General features: G+C 47.4%; 7 protein-coding genes and 6 non-coding genes across 13 annotated transcripts, besides 6 other annotated features; all 13 read left to right on the forward strand.

Annotated features, from left to right (window-relative positions):
* Positions 1–8,347: part of a sequence feature (sequence corresponds to BAC RPCI93-26N11) that runs on past the window's edge.
* Tb927.8.2220 (hypothetical protein, conserved) lies at positions 78–4,565 on the forward strand (the record flags this gene model as incomplete). The annotated part of the gene is made up of 1 exon (XM_841962.1): positions 78–4,565. One exon carries the CDS (start codon positions 78–80, stop codon positions 4,563–4,565), a length of 4,488 nt encoding a protein of 1,495 aa, XP_847055.1.
* Positions 5,140–6,276, forward strand: Tb927.8.2230 (hypothetical protein, conserved; the record flags this gene model as incomplete). The annotated part of the gene is made up of 1 exon (XM_841963.1): positions 5,140–6,276. One exon carries the CDS (start codon positions 5,140–5,142, stop codon positions 6,274–6,276), a length of 1,137 nt encoding a protein of 378 aa, XP_847056.1.
* Positions 5,972–6,026: a microsatellite.
* Tb927.8.2240 (tryptophanyl-tRNA synthetase, putative) lies at positions 6,809–8,230 on the forward strand (the record flags this gene model as incomplete). The annotated part of the gene is made up of 1 exon (XM_841964.1): positions 6,809–8,230. One exon carries the CDS (start codon positions 6,809–6,811, stop codon positions 8,228–8,230), a length of 1,422 nt encoding a protein of 473 aa, XP_847057.1.
* Positions 8,348–17,034: part of a sequence feature (sequence corresponds to BAC RPCI93-26A17) that runs on past the window's edge.
* On the forward strand, positions 8,472–11,015 carry Tb927.8.2250 (hypothetical protein, conserved; the record flags this gene model as incomplete). Its single annotated transcript, XM_841965.1, has 1 exon — positions 8,472–11,015. The coding sequence occupies one exon, from the start codon at positions 8,472–8,474 to the stop codon at positions 11,013–11,015; it is 2,544 nt and encodes an 847-aa protein (XP_847058.1).
* Tb927.8.2252 lies at positions 11,621–11,703 on the forward strand. Its single transcript, XR_002990112.1, has one exon. It is a non-coding gene; the product is annotated as a C/D snoRNA, TB8C3C1 (small nucleolar RNA).
* On the forward strand, positions 11,738–11,824 carry Tb927.8.2254. Its single transcript, XR_002990113.1, has one exon. It is a non-coding gene; the product is annotated as a C/D snoRNA, TB8C3C2 (small nucleolar RNA).
* Positions 11,882–11,963, forward strand: Tb927.8.2256. The gene has a single exon (XR_002990114.1). It is a non-coding gene; the product is annotated as a C/D snoRNA, TB8C3C3 (small nucleolar RNA).
* On the forward strand, positions 12,175–12,239 carry Tb927.8.2258. Its single transcript, XR_002990115.1, has one exon. It is a non-coding gene; the product is annotated as an H/ACA snoRNA, TB8Cs3H1 (small nucleolar RNA).
* Positions 12,485–13,084, forward strand: Tb927.8.2260 (hypothetical protein, conserved; the record flags this gene model as incomplete). Its single annotated transcript, XM_841966.1, has 1 exon — positions 12,485–13,084. The coding sequence occupies one exon, from the start codon at positions 12,485–12,487 to the stop codon at positions 13,082–13,084; it is 600 nt and encodes a 199-aa protein (XP_847059.1).
* Positions 13,500–13,576: a sequence feature (T-rich).
* Positions 13,838–13,902, forward strand: Tb927.8.2265. Its single transcript, XR_002990116.1, has one exon. It is a non-coding gene; the product is annotated as an H/ACA snoRNA, TB8Cs3H1 (small nucleolar RNA).
* Tb927.8.2270 (hypothetical protein, conserved) lies at positions 14,148–14,747 on the forward strand (the record flags this gene model as incomplete). The annotated part of the gene is made up of 1 exon (XM_841967.1): positions 14,148–14,747. The coding sequence occupies one exon, from the start codon at positions 14,148–14,150 to the stop codon at positions 14,745–14,747; it is 600 nt and encodes a 199-aa protein (XP_847060.1).
* Positions 15,163–15,239: a sequence feature (T-rich).
* Tb927.8.2275 lies at positions 15,501–15,565 on the forward strand. Its single transcript, XR_002990117.1, has one exon. It is a non-coding gene; the product is annotated as an H/ACA snoRNA, TB8Cs3H1 (small nucleolar RNA).
* Positions 15,811–16,410, forward strand: Tb927.8.2280 (hypothetical protein, conserved; the record flags this gene model as incomplete). Its single annotated transcript, XM_841968.1, has 1 exon — positions 15,811–16,410. The coding sequence occupies one exon, from the start codon at positions 15,811–15,813 to the stop codon at positions 16,408–16,410; it is 600 nt and encodes a 199-aa protein (XP_847061.1).
* Positions 16,826–16,902: a sequence feature (T-rich).

Genomic DNA, 17,034 nt, shown 5'->3' on the forward strand with positions numbered 1-17,034 from the left:
TCCCCTTCTTTTAAAGTAAACACACTACTTGAGTGTAGCGTAAATTGTTAGTCTAGGGGAACGTTGTGGCTCACGCCATGGATACAACCAATGGCGGTGGGAACTGTAACGTTCGGGGCCTTGGGGGAAGTCTCATTCGGCTGTTGGAACTTTACCCTGTTAAGCAAGTAGCTGCCGATGAGGGAACCACGGAAACGGAGCAGGGTATGAGCAAAGAAGAAGTTAACTCACCGTCACCGGTGAAATCGCAGAGGGAAGGGAACATGAAAAGGAATCGTGTGGTGAATTCCCATCCGCCCAAACAAGATGTACTAGATTGTGCCGAAGTGGGTCAGTACCTGATTGCGACGGGAAGTAAGGACAAGGTGTCGGCAATGCAAGCAAACGTTCTTGAGGTCAGATCGGCGCTCAGTGCTCCGTCTCCTGTGGCCATACCGAACGCGAATCAGTGTCCCTCGAACGTTCTCCTGACTCCTCTAGTACCTACCGGCGAGTATGTACCGTCCTATGACACGAAGGAGCAAATAAAATATTCACTCGTCGGCGAGCCGGGCACTAGGTGCCAATCTCCTTTGCCTCTCTTCCGCGGGAGCCGTGTCGACGACCAGGTGCGGGAAGCAACGATGTTCTTCAGTAACCTCCTCGCAGCTCGGCAACACGAGTGTGCCGATCAGGAAATGGGGCCGCTTCATGGCGGCTCTGGTGCGCCGTATCAGCTGCCAGCGTTTTATGACATCTTGAGCCGAACCATCGGTACCTCCCGTAGTCGCGAGGCCGGCCAAGAATCGAGGGAAGCGGGTGGTTATCTTCCTCTAATTTCACCAGTTCATGCCGGTGCAACCTCCTCTGGGCGCCTGTTTAGAGGTGTGCGCCACAGTAGTGCTCGGTTGAGGTCAAATACGCCACTCGGCAATGACTTTTGTGTTGGTGGAGTATGCGGACTGATGGGTAGAAGACTGATAGGTGTGCCCGTGCATGACCGCAGGCTTAACGCGCATTTGATGTCATCGTGGGAAAAGGGCGTTAAGGCAAGGTTACCCGCGAGAAAGGCGTTCAAGGCCATAAAGTCCTCATGTTGGTGGCGGCTGGCGGGCTCACGTGAAGGATTGTTGCTGGCTGCGCGGCTCGTCAACCTCGATGCTGATGTTTACGAAAGTTTGCTGACACGCTGGGTGGATGGAATCCGCCACTCCTATACCCGGTTTGTGACCGTGAATGTTGATGCTTTTGTCTCAGAGGACATTGGCCAAAATTTAATTACTGGGCCAAGGGGGAGAAAGTTGGGACCTGTATTGCCCTTTAGTGGTTCTGAGGCGGTGATGAACTCGTTGTTCCCAGGTGACGTCGAATTGAGTGATATGTTGGGTGTGGCTCGACAACTAGGTTATTTGCAAATGGGAGGGGCCCTTTGCGAAGATGATGTGGCGCGAGTGTTGCAATGTGACACAAGAACTATCCAACGGGAGCTGCGTCGGCTCATGCTCCAGCGAAGTGGAGGGACCGTGCAGCCACTCGGTGTATTACCCATATTTGAAGGGAAGGGATGCCGTTTATACGAACCTAATACCGCTATCAGACAGATTTCGAGGGCAATTCTGCGTGCGAGACGGAGGGCTGCAGCGGAGGAGGCCAAGAAGAAGGGCAGGAAAATTAGATTCAGCCTGCTTCCGGACGTTACGACGTGCTCTAGGGTTCTGCAGCGCCGTCTTCAAAAGATCGCCGCCAGCAGGCCAGGGGATGTTCAGGCTCTACTTGAGCAACTGGGGGTGCTTGCCGACGCCGTTAATAGCGGAGGATTAGAGAGTATAAAAAGCTGCCCCGAAGTGTTGAGTCGTCTCCAGGAAATTATTGCGGACATGCCCCCCGATGTGCAAGCTTCACTTCAGCAGCTGGGGTTCCTCACTGACGATAGCGGTAGGATTTCGGTGAGTTCTGACGGGCGGCCTCGTGTTTCCCGGGGCCGTTCCAGGAAGGCAGCAAACGTTGTGCCTAGCAACGTTCACAAATTTTTGAAGAAGCTGGACAATATTTCTCGAACTATCACTGGTGGTGGCCCCCCGGAGTCGGATGGCTCCGCTGAACTTCTGCAGCGCGGTCTTCAAGAGATCGCCGCCAGCAGGCCAGGGGATGTTCAGGCTCTACTTGAGCAACTGGGGGTGCTTGCCGACGCCGTTAATAGCGGAGGATTAGAGAGTATAAAAAGCTGCCCCGAAGCGTTGAGTCGTCTCCAGGAGATTGCTGCCAGCATGCCTCCCGACGTACGAGCTTCACTTCAGCAGCTGGGGTTCCTTCCAGATGGTGACGGCGTAATTGGCGTTGAAAATTTGTGTGAAGTGGCGAAAAGACAGCAGGAACTAAGTTCTGGTGCTCCTCACCCGTCGGAGGGAATGCGGGGTGCGACAACTGAGGGGTTGAAGAGTCCAACAGAAGGCGCCTCGTTCAGTGTATCTGCACGCCGCAAAATTCGAAGGAGGACACCAAAAGTAGTGAAAATGGCAGCAGCAGACGAGAAGGGACCTATTGTACACAACGTGCCTCCATCTTCTGTGAAGGACCAAGGCGAAGGTCCCGCTGCCAGGGATAAATCGGCACTCTCCGCCTCCTCTCCGTTAGGTGACGAAGCAACTGCCTGGCCCGGAAACCACGCGGCATTCGCCGTCGATGAGTCGGAGGCCGATGCAAAAGACCAGAGTTGGGAAGATACCGCATTTGGGACCAAAAAGGGGCTGTTGAAGAAGAGACGACGGTTGAGAAGTAAGACGTCCAGCGAGCTCGAGACCCTCACCGATGACGATGCAGAGAGGGCACTCTTTGCGGACAAGCATGCCAGTTTCGGCAAGCGGTCGTCCCCTGGAAGGTTTAGAGGGCGTACATCGCCCATGGGGGTTTTGGGAATTGAAAGTTTTCCAACTAGTGGAGATGCTGATGATCCATTATCGGGCTTCGTTGCATCTCAGCTGAAGGAAAGCTATTCGGGGCCTCAGGAGGGTGAAGAAACAGACGATTACGAGTATACTCCGCGCGAGAGGAGCAGGATGAATCGATCAAGAGCACAGCCTGTGTTTTCTGAATGGGACACCGAACAACTACCCCCACAGTTGCCTTCTGGTGCCAAGGATCCCAGGCTCTTATCGCAGACGGCGAGCATATTGGTGTTTCCTAACAGCGGGAGGAGAGGAAGCAGAGCAGCATCCGTTGCGTCGCGAACGGCATGTAGTGATACTGAAAGTGTTCGAGGCGTGGAGGACCCGTGGGAGCTCAGCAGCATGTTCAGCAACGATGATAATGAACTTGCGCTGTTTCTCGCAACATTCCCTGATGAGGAACGCCACGTACAATTGCGTCGGGAGGCGCACCGTGTCTTGGATGACATCAATGCCGGAAGCAAAGTTCTGGAGGAGTACGCGATAAAATTGAAGGTGCGGCCCTCGAGCATGGGCCCGTCTGCCGGAGCCGGAGGTGGAATGCAGCCGTGCGAGCAAGAGTGGACTGAACGGGACGAGCAGATGGAGAAGCGTATGCTTGAGTGCAGAGTGGACATTCAGAGCATGGTGGAGCGCTTCAAGGCAGAGGCGCAGGAGGAGTATGCCGACCTCTGGCGTACGCTTCAGGAGCTTCGGAAACGAGTGGAGGTCCAAGAAGCTTTGCTTGAGGAGACCAAGTTGGATATAAACCGTCTTTCGTATCCTATGGAGGGTGAAGACACTGATGCCTTCGCACTGAGGCTGACGCGCGAGGTGAATGCATTTGCCGAACAAAACAAACTGGACCCGCAGCAGCTGAAAGATTTGACAACCGCGAAGCAGGACCGTGAAGCCGCCGTGCGCAGCTTTCTAGAAAGCTTTGCGCGAACGCGCGGCCGACGGGGAGGTGTAAGTGTTGGGTGCCAATGCACACCAAAAGATCTGGGGTACATCGACACGGAAGTACTAGAACTTAACAAACAAATGGAGGATCTACAATACCATGCACGTGGCCTGCTTAATTCGATTAAGCTTGTTGTTATATCTATGGGGAATGTACTAAGTTTCCACTCCGCACTTGAGCTGGAGTCGACATGCAAGCGTTGCTTTTGTATCTTCGAGGAACCCCGGACCTTATGGCCCTGTGGACATTCGTTTTGCTTGCATTGCCTTACGCAGATGATCTCCAAGGGAGGCGAACTTATATGCGATGAATGTGGGACGCTCTGCCTGGTTGGTTACACACCGAACTTTGCCATTGAAATGGTGGCCGGCTACCAACTTATGTGGATCAACTCCGCTGAGGACGATGTGAGCGAGGATTCCTTGTGTAGTTCACCTTCCCCCAAAAGCAGCCTCACGAGCAGTAACAGTAAAGGCAGTAAACCCTCATCTCATGCAGGGCAAAAGCGTCGTACAGTTGAGAAGGTGCTGGCGGGTCTGCTAAAGGACCTTCTTAGTACACAGGGCTCAGGCAAAGCCACAAGGAAGACAGAGCGGAAGTCAAAGAAGCCCTCCAAGTCAACCTCTGGCGAGTTACCTCTACCGCCGTTGAAAGGGGGCCTTCCACCGTCGGCGGCAACTAAGGTTCAGTGTGCTTGAAAAAGCTGTGACGTGCGACATATGTTCCCAGAAGTGTGGTATGCCGGACCAAGGTGTTAGACTATCGAGACTTTTAACTTTTTTTCTTACTCCTTCATACCTCTGTTCCTACTTGCCAAAGTCGAATCCCTGTTTGCTGGATTGCCCCACCCGCGCAAAGAGGGGTACGCGGCAAAAGGGCAAAAATCGCTTGCTGGTGACCAATGAGATGAATGTAATTGACTGCCGGATGATAGCGCAGGCGCCGCCCTTGAGATGACGGTAAAACATGGACATCCACGTGTCTGTGCCTTTGTAACGTCGCGCTTTGCTGTCTGGGCAGGCATTGTGACCGCCTGCAGTTGTCTAGTTGTTGATATGTTTCCAGTATTCAGGGTACGCGTTTTTATCCATTTCCCCCGTCATTTGTTTGTTTTTCTCTATTCGTTCTTGCAACTGTTCCCCTCGCAAGTATCTTCCCTGCTGATTTGGAAGCCGGTGACCTATTTCGGTGCACTGGGTAGCGTGAAGACAACGATGCGGTGACCAGTATACATGTATATATGGATCTGTAGAAGATGTAAATTTGAAAAGGATGCATTTTTTTCTTTTTGATCAAAACATTACCCATTACTTTGCTTGGTTGGTTGTCCTTTCACTTTGTTCACCATTTTCTCCCACTTTTTATCAGTTGTTTGAAGGAAGTACAATGAAATTCAAAGCAACAGTACGAGATCGCCGGATGTTAGTGGCCCTGTGTGAGGCATGCCGCCGCTCGGAGAACGGTGGTGTCGTTTTAAAGCTTCACGCATCACGGATTCGTGTTTTCACGCGCACTCGGGCCGGGAGCGACATACAGGTTGTTGCTGTTTGCCGCACAGATGTTGTTTTTGGTGAATTCAAGGCGCAGCTTGCTGGAAGGAACTCTAGATCCAAGGCTGCGGCAGAGGACGATGCAGATGATGGCGATGCGATATACTGTGAAATAGCGGACACAAGACGGCTGACACACGTGTTACGGCAGTCGGAACGTTGCCAATTAATCTCCATCAAACTGTCGACCAACCAAAAACGTCGACCGGTACTTCGAGTGTCTCTGGGAGACACGCAGACAAACCTCGACGTAAGTCACGACGTCCCCGTGGAGGTGTTAGGGTCCAATGAGGCAAGAAGCCTTAGTGCTCCCTCGCTAAGCTGTGCCGCGAGGCCGCTGGTGCTAGACGGACTTCTTGAACTGGCAACATTTGTGGATAGGGCCCGGTGCGCCTCCTGTGAGCAGGTTACATTCTCCGCGTGGAAAAACAAAAGCAGCAGCAAAGGTAGTAAGGACTGCAACAATGCTGGTTCACCTGTCTACACTCTCCTCATTGAAGCAGAATGCTTTCTCGGTAGTTTTGCTCTTGAATACAATTCCCTAACAGTGGCGAAGGAGGGCGAGGAAGAGGAAGAGGAAGAGGAGGAGGAGGAGGAGGAAGAGAAAGAAGGAGCCGAGGGGGCTCCAGGAACACCTGGCGACACCGAAAGCTTTGTGGAAGCGCAAGGAAGTAAACAGGGGCCTCTTTTAGCCAGCGTTACGGTAGAGGCGAGGGCGCTCGCACGGTTTTTGCCCATTCGTGATTTGACAGTGGATTTCGTATGGTTGTACCTCGATCACCAAAAGGCAATTGTCATGTACATCTGTGCCTCCGGATGCACAAAGCTTTTGGGTTGCATACCGGCTGTAACAAATTGAAAATCCAATGAATGGACACATTCAACCTCTTGTTGGCTAACAAGTGGCTTTACGGGAGCCCTTTTGCAAACTTTTGAGTCCCCGTTAATCACGTCCTCACACTCGTCTTGCGACTCCAACTGGGAATCACGTTGTACCACATTTGCTTTACGAGTTGGTTGGGGGAAGGCGGCCGCCACACAATATCCCCTCTTTCGTGTTACTTAGTGAAGGGAAATTCGAGGTGCATTGTCCTGATTCCCAAATTTGCGCGTACGTGGTGTCGTGACCGTACTTCCCCCTTTTCCTTTGCCCCTCTTAAACTCTCCTGATTTACTTCCCTCTATTTATTATCGAGCCCCTCATCTGTAGTCCTATCCAATTTTTGGTGTGACATTTGTACCGCAGAAATTTCCCTCTGCCTGAATTTTGCTACGTCGTTTTCTTTTTTTTTCTTATTTTCAATCTCCGACGTCTCACCATCCTGTGAACCTCTACTTGCACCCACACACGTTTCCATGCAACAGGTCGCGGTCGCATAAACCTTAAGGGAATGCGGCGGGCTTCGCATGTTTGCACGTCGTGTGAACTGCTGGGTTTCCAGAAGCAATTTCTCATGCTCTCCAACCGCGGTAATAGCAGTGGTGATAATGACGTCATCGATACAAGTGGCGGCAAGTTCCGCAACGGCAATGGGGATGGAAAAGACGACGATGTTGTGACACCATGGAATGTTTCTGCCACCGGAGTGCGGGGTGTCAACTATGATCGTGTGTTGGTGCGATTTAAGTCCCAACCTATCGGTGAGCCACTGTTAAAAAGGATGCAGGATGTTTGTGTTGAAAGAGTGAAATGCAATAATAGCGAAAGAGGACACAATGCGGAAAGGAGTGCAGTGGGTGAAGAGGTGCAGCCATTGCATCACTTCTTCAGGCGTGGCATAGCCTTTTCGCACAGAGATTTTGACATCGCACTGACCAACGTGCAGGAAGCCTTAAGATCGGGAACTCAGGGAGCGTATTTATACACTGGTCGCGGTCCGAGTACGCGGACAATGCATCTTGGACACGTGATACCCTTTATGCTTACGCGCTACCTGCAGGATGCGCTCGGGCTGCCGCTAGTCATCCAAATCACCGACGATGAGAAGTTTTTTTTTCGCGATGTACCGTTGCATGACAACCGATGCTCGGACGGAATTGATATTGTAACCGAAAACATAAAGGATATTATTGCATTTGGCTTTGACCCTAAACGGACGTTTATTTTCCGGAACACCTCCTACATGGGTAGCATGTATCCTACCGTTGTTCGCCTGCAGCGCACAATGACACTCAGTGCCGTGAAGAATACGCTGGGATTGATCGATAATGACAATATCGGGAAAGCCTCCTTCGCTGCTACTCAAGCAGCGCCTTGCTTCAGTAGCTCCTTTCCGTGCATCCTTGGAGAACAAGATTTTGAAAAGCCTCTACAGTGTATTGTGCCATGTGCCATTGATCAGGATCCGTACTTCGTTCTGGCGCGGGCATCGGCATCCCGCATGAAGTATCGAGCTCCCGCACTACTGCATACAAAATTCCTTCCAGCTTTGAAGGGGATGAGACTAAAGATGAGTAGTAGTGCCGAGGAGAGCGGTGTGATAACATTGCACGACTCACCGGAGCAAGTACAAAAGAAGATGAAGAAGGCTTTCTCCGGCGGTAGTGGGACACTGGACGACATGAAGACGAAAGGCGTGGATTTGGAGGCCGATGTGGCCTACCAATTCATTCGGTTTTTCTCTCCGGACGACGAGATGGTTGGGGAGGTATCGGCAAAGTATGTGGTTGGTGAGATGAACAGCTGTTATGTGAAGAGCTTAGCCGCAGATGTTGTCGTCCGGCATGTGCTGCGCAACTGGCAAGCGAAGCGAAAGCTGGTGACAGATGAGGAGGTTCGGCGGTTTACGGAGGTGCGCAACATTATGGCGTAGGGAGGTTTCGGGGGCGGAAAGGTAGTACAACACCGAGGTCGGTGGGTTCTGAATTTCCCGCATGTTTTTATCGTTTTTTTTTAAATTTGTTGGCCCGCCATCTTGCTCGGAGTTTTTAAAAAAAAAGTCAAAAGTTTGCGTGTGTGAGCCGGAACGCCCCTCCATTTTTTTTTTGCGGATAGTATCCCCCTGATCGATAGGAATCGATAATTTTTGTGCGCAGGTTAATCATAGAGAGGTAATGGACGCGCAAGTTGGAGTTGTTCAGCAACCGGTGACCACTAGTTCAACGATTTGGGTTGGGGAATGTCAATGTCCAAAATGGAAAAAATCTACCCACCGTGCGGTTGAGCAAAACCTGACGACTTCACTAGAATGCGGTGGAGAAAGAGATGCACTCCTTGATGTTGCTTGCGGAAGTGGCATTGACATAGATTCTTTCCTTAGAGAGAAGTGGATTCGTGTAGCATTTACTTCTAGTTTCGGAAGTAACAGTAGGGTCCGCGTGCGGGCGAGAAGGGTGAGGATAGGTAGCCATGAGTTTGTCGTGGTGGAACGGAACGTTTTTGGGTGTGATGACTCGGTATATCGAAAGGATAACAAACTTTGGGAGGGTTTGCCCCGTGGGCAGGCCTGCGTATTTGTCGAATCGGGCGACAGGGCTGGGTTTATACCCATAGGTAGACTTCAAGGCCTGCGGAAGTTCAATTCCTTCGACGGACCATATGGTATTAGGGGAAGGCAACCCGTTAGTGCTGTTGCGATGGAGGCCATCGACGGGGACTGTGGTCATATCTCTGCGTTCGTGCACACTGGAGAGCGGTATTGGCTTGTTGGGAACAAAGATACTCACCTATTAGTAAGCTTCAGTGTACCAGAGAAAGATATATTCTCCAACACCGCCGAAGGTGGTGCCATAACGAATGAGGGGGACAAGCCACTTCAGGGGGCTAACTATTCACCTCCGTCGCTAGCGGTGCGGATAGCAAGGCTCTGGGGTCAAACGCTTCGAGCACTTCCCGATGAAAAATCATTCGGTTTGCATGAGTTTTTGTCTTCAAACAGGTACACGGCTTGCTTCGACGCTGTGCTACAGGACTGTGGACACCTTGTCGACTACGGTGAAGATGAACTTCTACAGTTTTACGCTCTGACCCAAAGTGGTGAATCGCTAGCAGAGGGCTTGTGCGTGGATCCAGTTAGCGCTATAGTAAACCTGCAGTCCTTTGGTCTTCGTGTAGTCCCCTTCCATAGTGAGCAATGCTCATCAGTACCTGAAATTCTGGATCTTGGAACGGACGAGTATTCGCAGTACGGGGGCCAGGTTGCGCGTCGTCTGAACTGCAGAGGAGCGGTTATGTACGGCTTGGACGCCCAGGGCATTGTGGTTCGGTTGTGGAAGTTACCTTCGCACGCATACGTGGTTGAGCGTGCGGCACAGGAGGCCATTGTGACGCATCGCCTGAGCGGTACCGTCTTGCGCGACAAGTTGCGGAGGAAGTTAGACCGCTTGCCGAAAGAAATACGACGATGTGTCACTGAATGGAGTTCAGCCCGTCTTGAGCCATTGTTGAACCTTGCAGCGTGGTTGCACATTATGGGGAAAGTAACACCGGAGGTTGGCCTCGATGGATTGCAGGAGGTCCGTCGCAGTTGGATAACACTTCAACAGCAACTTGTGAAGCACACAAAGGACATGCGTGAGCACTTACAACTGTACGAGCCCCCAGTGGCCGAGGCAGCTATCAATAACCCGGACGTCATCATGTGTGTGGGGCCACAAGGTTGTGGCAAGTCCACGTTTTGTCGCGCTTTCTGTGTCTTACTCCAGAAGGTAGGTCAGAAGCCTCGTTGGATCAACCAGGACGAAGTGGGTGGTCGAAATGAGTTTATCGAGGCCATCCGACGTGCCAAGGAATCCGACTGTACACATATTCTTATAGATAAAATGAATCTTGACGATGCGGCACGAAATGCTGACTACGCCTCTTTCAACCTAAAAACGATAACCGTCGCTTGGGTACATCCTTGTGATGTAGACGTTATGGTAAGTACGTGCCTAGAAAGAGTATGCCATCGCGGCAATGCACATCGCACATTCAGAGGAACCGTCTCCCCGGGGAAAAAGAGGAAAATGATGACAATTATCCGTGGGTGTGTACAGCGATGCGAACCACCAACAACAGGGATTGTTATTGAGGCCAATGTCTTGGACCCCCCGGCCATAACCATAGAATCTGTGTGGAAAGGTCTCTGCCGACACACAATGTCTGAACTTCCAGATATTAAAGATCTTTCCGTTGCCGACGCGTTGGAAATTGCTCGTAGGTACGAATTACTCTTGTCACACTCATCGCGTCCCTTCAATTGCGGCATCATAAAGGTTGTGAATTCAGAACTTCTTGTCGCCCTTGTGCCTGCAGATTACCTTGAGGGCAAAAAAATGCGCAAGGAACTCGACATCAGCACAATCTATCTTGGTGACAGATCCCATTTCGATCTTACGCTTCTGTCAGAGTTACAAACGTTGGAAGGTACTTCCATCCAGGTGGCACCTGTCCGTATCGCGTCCGACGCAAAGGCAACAGCAATTGAAATTCGTAACAATAACGAATTCCCATGCCAAAATGCACACCCACACATTACCATTGCTACTGCTCCCGGTGTACCAGCGAAGTATAGCAATGAGCTGCTAAGCAAAGTAAGCACTGAAACAAGCGACATCAAGGTAATGGAGGTGTCACCTGATGTATCCATTTCAGGTGTGTTTCAGTTTGTGCGGTGATGAACACCTCTTTCTTCATGTTCTTTTCGGTATAACCTACAGAAGTAACGATGAGTACATTAACGGTTGTTGTTTGTTGTGCTCATCGATGAGGCATTAATACCACCCTTTGTTTTTCCTTTTTTTCTTCTTTGAATCATTAATAAATTTTATCTTGCTTTGTACAAACAATTTTACGTGATTTATTTTGTCCTTAGACGTAGACAATAATTTTGATGATAGTGTTTATGTGGACGAATATATTTCTTTGCAATTCACGATTGGATCCAAGTATATTGATGGGAACTTGTGACTTAGGGGAAACGAGTGGTGTGCTGACATGCTCTCGCAGCACTGATATTCCCCCATAATGCTATGCACTCTGAACTGCATGTGTTGTGTCTGTGTGTATGTGTATACATGGTGTGTCGTATGTCCTTTTTGTCTCTATACAACAATAACCTTATACTACGCATCTTGTTACATTCCAACTTTTTCTCTCTAAAAATATACCTAATTTTACAACAAATTAGGAGGAGGAGGAGTGTGTCTTAACATTGTTTATGTGCCGTATCGTGATGACAGATATTCAGCTGACGCCACACTCATCGGATGTAAGAAGATGTGCCAGTGATTATACGTAATGTCTTTGCTACAGGTGATTGTACGATATGACCATACCGACTAAACCAACCGAGATCAATGAGGCATGAAATGTTCCCGCCCCGTTTTCAATTAAGTGACGGTGTGATTACAGACAGGATGTAAGTGAGTCAATGTCAATATCTCCGTATTACACCATGAGGACTATTGTCCCCCGTGTCTGACCGCCGCTTCCACCTCCTCTCTCCCTTCTTTTCTCCTTTCTTGTTTCTTCTCTTTCACTTACACATGATGTCATTTCGTATTCTGCAATACTGACAATAACTTGAGCGAGACAAGACATATTTGACTACTGGCAACTGAAACCCGCCACCCTCTCGGATTCTTTGGTCCTCCACTAGTTACTCAACGGTATTTCACTTTAGCTCAGCGTATATATGAATATAACGTCCACGGAGCTATAAGATGTTCCCATTACCTACCTTTATTGTTATCACGAGGCTCAAAAGAACACACTGAGCGTGTACCAATGCCCAGTGAGTGGGACAGCCATCGAAGATAAGTGTTTGTTTTACGGCAATGAGGTTCGAATGCGCCTGACGGTTTTTGTCCGACGTGGTGTGGGAAACGCCTCAAAGAAGTTACTGCACCTACACCTTCATTTTCACGGGTATATATTATCCCTGGTCACTAATTGATGTTTGGTATGTTTAATCTGTCACTGAACACTACTCACTTGTTTCCCCAGTGTAAGTGTGTCATCTTTCCCGTCTGTGCATTCACATGAATTTTAACTTTTATTACTCATAAATTATGTTTTGCCTCAATTATATAGACACCGCTTTATACGCAATTTTAAGCAAGGAAGTCCAACAAGGTGAATTATAATGGGTTGTGGAGGTTCAGCTCCTGCTAACAAAGACAGGCATGTGGGTGCAGATCCACCAAAACCTTCAGAGCATTCGGAACATTCAAAACCTTCAGATCCTTCAGATCCTGCTGATGCTACTCGTATTCACAAAATCTGTACACTTCCACTACATGACAAGGATAAGCCAGTTGCTGCTGCAGCAATTAGGGTTACCGACCCCAAGTGTATTTCGGATATTTTACCTCCGGAATTCCTTGAGGGAAAGAAGGTGCATAATGAATTTTGTGCAATTACTCTCTCCTTCGATGATGGAAAGCCGGAGGATGAAGGCCTTTTTGAGAAGTTGAAGGAATTGGAAGGTACTTCCATCGAATTGAAACCAACCCATATTGTGATGAATGAAAAAGTCGCCGCCATTGGGGTGTGTAATAATGATGAATTCCCCTGCCAGGACGCACACCCGCATATCCTCGTTGCAACTGCTCCAGATGCCACACAGGAGGATATTGATGATGTAACCAAGAAAGGAAAGATTGAGATATTTTGCGCGAGAAAACTTCCCGATCTGCCACCTGATATCACCATCCCAGGTGAGTTTCGTTTCATGCACTGGTGAGTATTTCCCTGTTCCTTGTGTTTCAATGGTTTCACAAGAGTACATATGAATTGTTGTAAGTGTGCTGGCAGTTGCTGTTACTCTGATCGATCAAAGAGTTAGTGGTACTGCGCTTCATTACTTTATTACTTTTGCTATTTTGTTTTACGAATTTACTTGCCTTTGTCCCTTCTTACTTTCCTTTTGATAACCTTTAGATATTTGCGTGTGGAGGTTTTGGTTTACTGTTATACACATCTGGGGCTATATTCCCTTCATTTGAATTTTATTATTGCGGTATTGACTTTTTCTTTCAAAGAAGATGATGAACGTTGGAATAACGAATAGGGACGATACGAGGGGAATGAAGAAAAGGCAGAAAAATGATACGGAGAGGAGGGAAAGACAAAATACAAACAATATGTGGGAGAGATATTTTTGCTTTGCTTTGGTTTGATATCTGTTTTGTTTGTTTTTTTTTCGTTGTGTTCGATGTTTTTTTGATCTTATTTTCCGAGACTTTATTATACAGGATTTGTTTAACTTATGTACTTTATTACCTATTGCTTGTGTGCCATTGTTGTGTTACTATGAAACATTTATTGGTGTGGCAGAGTAAAATGTGTTTTGGCATTGCTTTCCACAAGTAACCGAAGGGCACCAAATATTTGCTACGGGAGAGCACTGAAATGAAAGGAAACAACTAAACACACTGAGCGTGTACCAATGCCCAGTGAGTGGGACAGCCATCGAAGATAAGTGTTTGTTTTACGGCAATGAGGTTCGAATGCGCCTGACGGTTTTTGTCCGACGTGGTGTGGGAAACGCCTCAAAGAAGTTACTGCACCTACACCTTCATTTTCACGGGTATATATTATCCCTTGTCACTAATTGATGTTTGGTATGTTTAATCTGTCACTGAACACTACTCACTTGTTTCCCCAGTGTAAGTGTGTCATCTTTCCCGTCTGTGCATTCACATGAATTTTAACTTTTATTACTCATAAATTATGTTTTGCCTCAATTATATAGACACCGCTTTATACGCAATTTTAAGCAAGGAAGTCCAACAAGGTGAATTATAATGGGTTGTGGAGGTTCAGCTCCTGCTAACAAAAACAGGCATGTGGGTGCAGATCCACCAAAACCTTCAGAGCATTCGGAACATTCAAAACCTTCAGATCCTTCAGATCCTGCTGATGCTACTCGTATTCACAAAATCTGTACACTTCCACTACATGACAAGGATAAGCCAGTTGCTGCTGCAGCAATTAGGGTTACCGACCCCAAGTGTATTTCGGATATTTTACCTCCGGAATTCCTTGAGGGAAAGAAGGTGCATAATGAATTTTGTGCAATTACTCTCTCCTTCGATGATGGAAAGCCGGAGGATGAAGGCCTTTTTGAGAAGTTGAAGGAATTGGAAGGTACTTCCATCGAATTGAAACCAACCCATATTGTGATGAATGAAAAAGTCGCCGCCATTGGGGTGTGTAACAATGATGAATTCCCCTGCCAGGACGCACACCCGCATATCCTCGTTGCAACTGCTCCAGATGCCACACAGGAGGATATTGATGATGTAACCAAGAAAGGAAAGATTAAGATATTTTGCGCGAGAAAACTTCCCGATCTGCCACCTGATATCACTATCCCAGGTGAGTTTCGTTTCATGCACTGGTGAGTATTTCCCTGTTCCTTGTGTTTCAATGGTTTCACAAGAGTACATATGAATTGTTGTAGGTGTGCTGGCAGTTGCTGTTACTCTGATCGATCAAAGAGTTAGTGGTACTGCGCTTCATTACTTTATTACTTTTGCTATTTTGTTTTACGAATTTACTTGCCTTTGTCCCTTCTTACTTTCCTTTTGATAACCTTTAGATATTTGCGTGTGGAGGTTTTGGTTTACTGTTATACACATCTGGGGCTATATTCCCTTCATTTGAATTTTATTATTGCGGTATTGACTTTTTCTTTCAAAGAAGATGATGAACGTTGGAATAACGAATAGGGACGATACGAGGGGAATGAAGAAAAGGCAGAAAAATGATACGGAGGGGAGGGAAAGACAAAATACAAACAATATGTGGGAGAGATATTTTTGCTTTGCTTTGGTTTGATATCTGTTTTGTTTGTTTTTTTTTCGTTGTGTTCGATGTTTTTTTGATCTTATTTTCCGAGACTTTATTATACAGGATTTGTTTAACTTATGTACTTTATTACCTATTGCTTGTGTGCCATTGTTGTGTTACTATGAAACATTTATTGGTGTGGCAGAATAAAATGTGTTTTGGCATTGCTTTCCACAAGTAACCGAAGGGCACCAAATATTTGCTACGGGAGAGCACTGAAATGAAAGGAAACAACTAAACACACTGAGCGTGTACCAATGCCCAGTGAGTGGGACAGCCATCGAAGATAAGTGTTTGTTTTACGGCAATGAGGTTCGAATGCGCCTGACGGTTTTTGTCCGACGTGGTGTGGGAAACGCCTCAAAGAAGTTACTGCACCTACACCTTCATTTTCACGGGTATATATTATCCCTGGTCACTAATTGATGTTTGGTATGTTTAATCTGTCACTGAACACTACTCACTTGTTTCCCCAGTGTAAGTGTGTCATCTTTCCCGTCTGTGCATTCACATGAATTTTAACTTTTATTACTCATAAATTATGTTTTGCCTCAATTATATAGACACCGCTTTATACGCAATTTTAAGCAAGGAAGTCCAACAAGGTGAATTATAATGGGTTGTGGAGGTTCAGCTCCTGCTAACAAAGACAGGCATGTGGGTGCAGATCCACCAAAACCTTCAGAGCATTCGGAACATTCAAAACCTTCAGATCCTTCAGATCCTGCTGATGCTACTCGTATTCACAAAATCTGTACACTTCCACTACATGACAAGGATAAGCCAGTTGCTGCTGCAGCAATTAGGGTTACCGACCCCAAGTGTATTTCGGATATTTTACCTCCGGAATTCCTTGAGGGAAAGAAGGTGCATAATGAATTTTGTGCAATTACTCTCTCCTTCGATGATGGAAAGCCGGAGGATGAAGGCCTTTTTGAGAAGTTGAAGGAATTGGAAGGTACTTCCATCGAATTGAAACCAACCCATATTGTGATGAATGAAAAAGTCGCCGCCATTGGGGTGTGTAATAATGATGAATTCCCCTGCCAGGACGCACACCCGCATATCCTCGTTGCAACTGCTCCAGATGCCACACAGGAGGATATTGATGATGTAACCAAGAAAGGAAAGATTGAGATATTTTGCGCGAGAAAACTTCCCGATCTGCCACCTGATATCACCATCCCAGGTGAGTTTCGTTTCATGCACTGGTGAGTATTTCCCTGTTCCTTGTGTTTCAATGGTTTCACAAGAGTACATATGAATTGTTGTAAGTGTGCTGGCAGTTGCTGTTACTCTGATCGATCAAAGAGTTAGTGGTACTGCGCTTCATTACTTTATTACTTTTGCTATTTTGTTTTACGAATTTACTTGCCTTTGTCCCTTCTTACTTTCCTTTTGATAACCTTTAGATATTTGCGTGTGGAGGTTTTGGTTTACTGTTATCCACATCTGGGGCTATATTCCCTTCATTTGAATTTTATTATTGCGGTATTGACTTTTTCTTTCAAAGAAGATGATGAACGTTGGAATAACGAATAGGGACGATACGAGGGGAATGAAGAAAAGGCAGAAAAATGATACGGAGAGGAGGGAAAGACAAAATACAAACAATATGTGGGAGAGATATTTTTGCTTTGCTTTGGTTTGATATCTGTTTTGTTTGTTTTTTTTTCGTTGTGTTCGATGTTTTTTTGATCTTATTTTCCGAGACTTTATTATACAGGATTTGTTTAACTTATGTACTTTATTACCTATTGCTTGTGTGCCATTGTTGTGTTACTATGAAACATTTATTGGTGTGGCAGAATAAAATGTGTTTTGGCATTGCTTTCCACA

The sequence above is a fragment of the Trypanosoma brucei genome, chromosome 8 (assembly GCF_000002445.2).
Source record: "Trypanosoma brucei brucei TREU927 chromosome 8, complete sequence".
Classification (NCBI taxonomy): domain Eukaryota; phylum Euglenozoa; class Kinetoplastea; order Trypanosomatida; family Trypanosomatidae; genus Trypanosoma; species Trypanosoma brucei.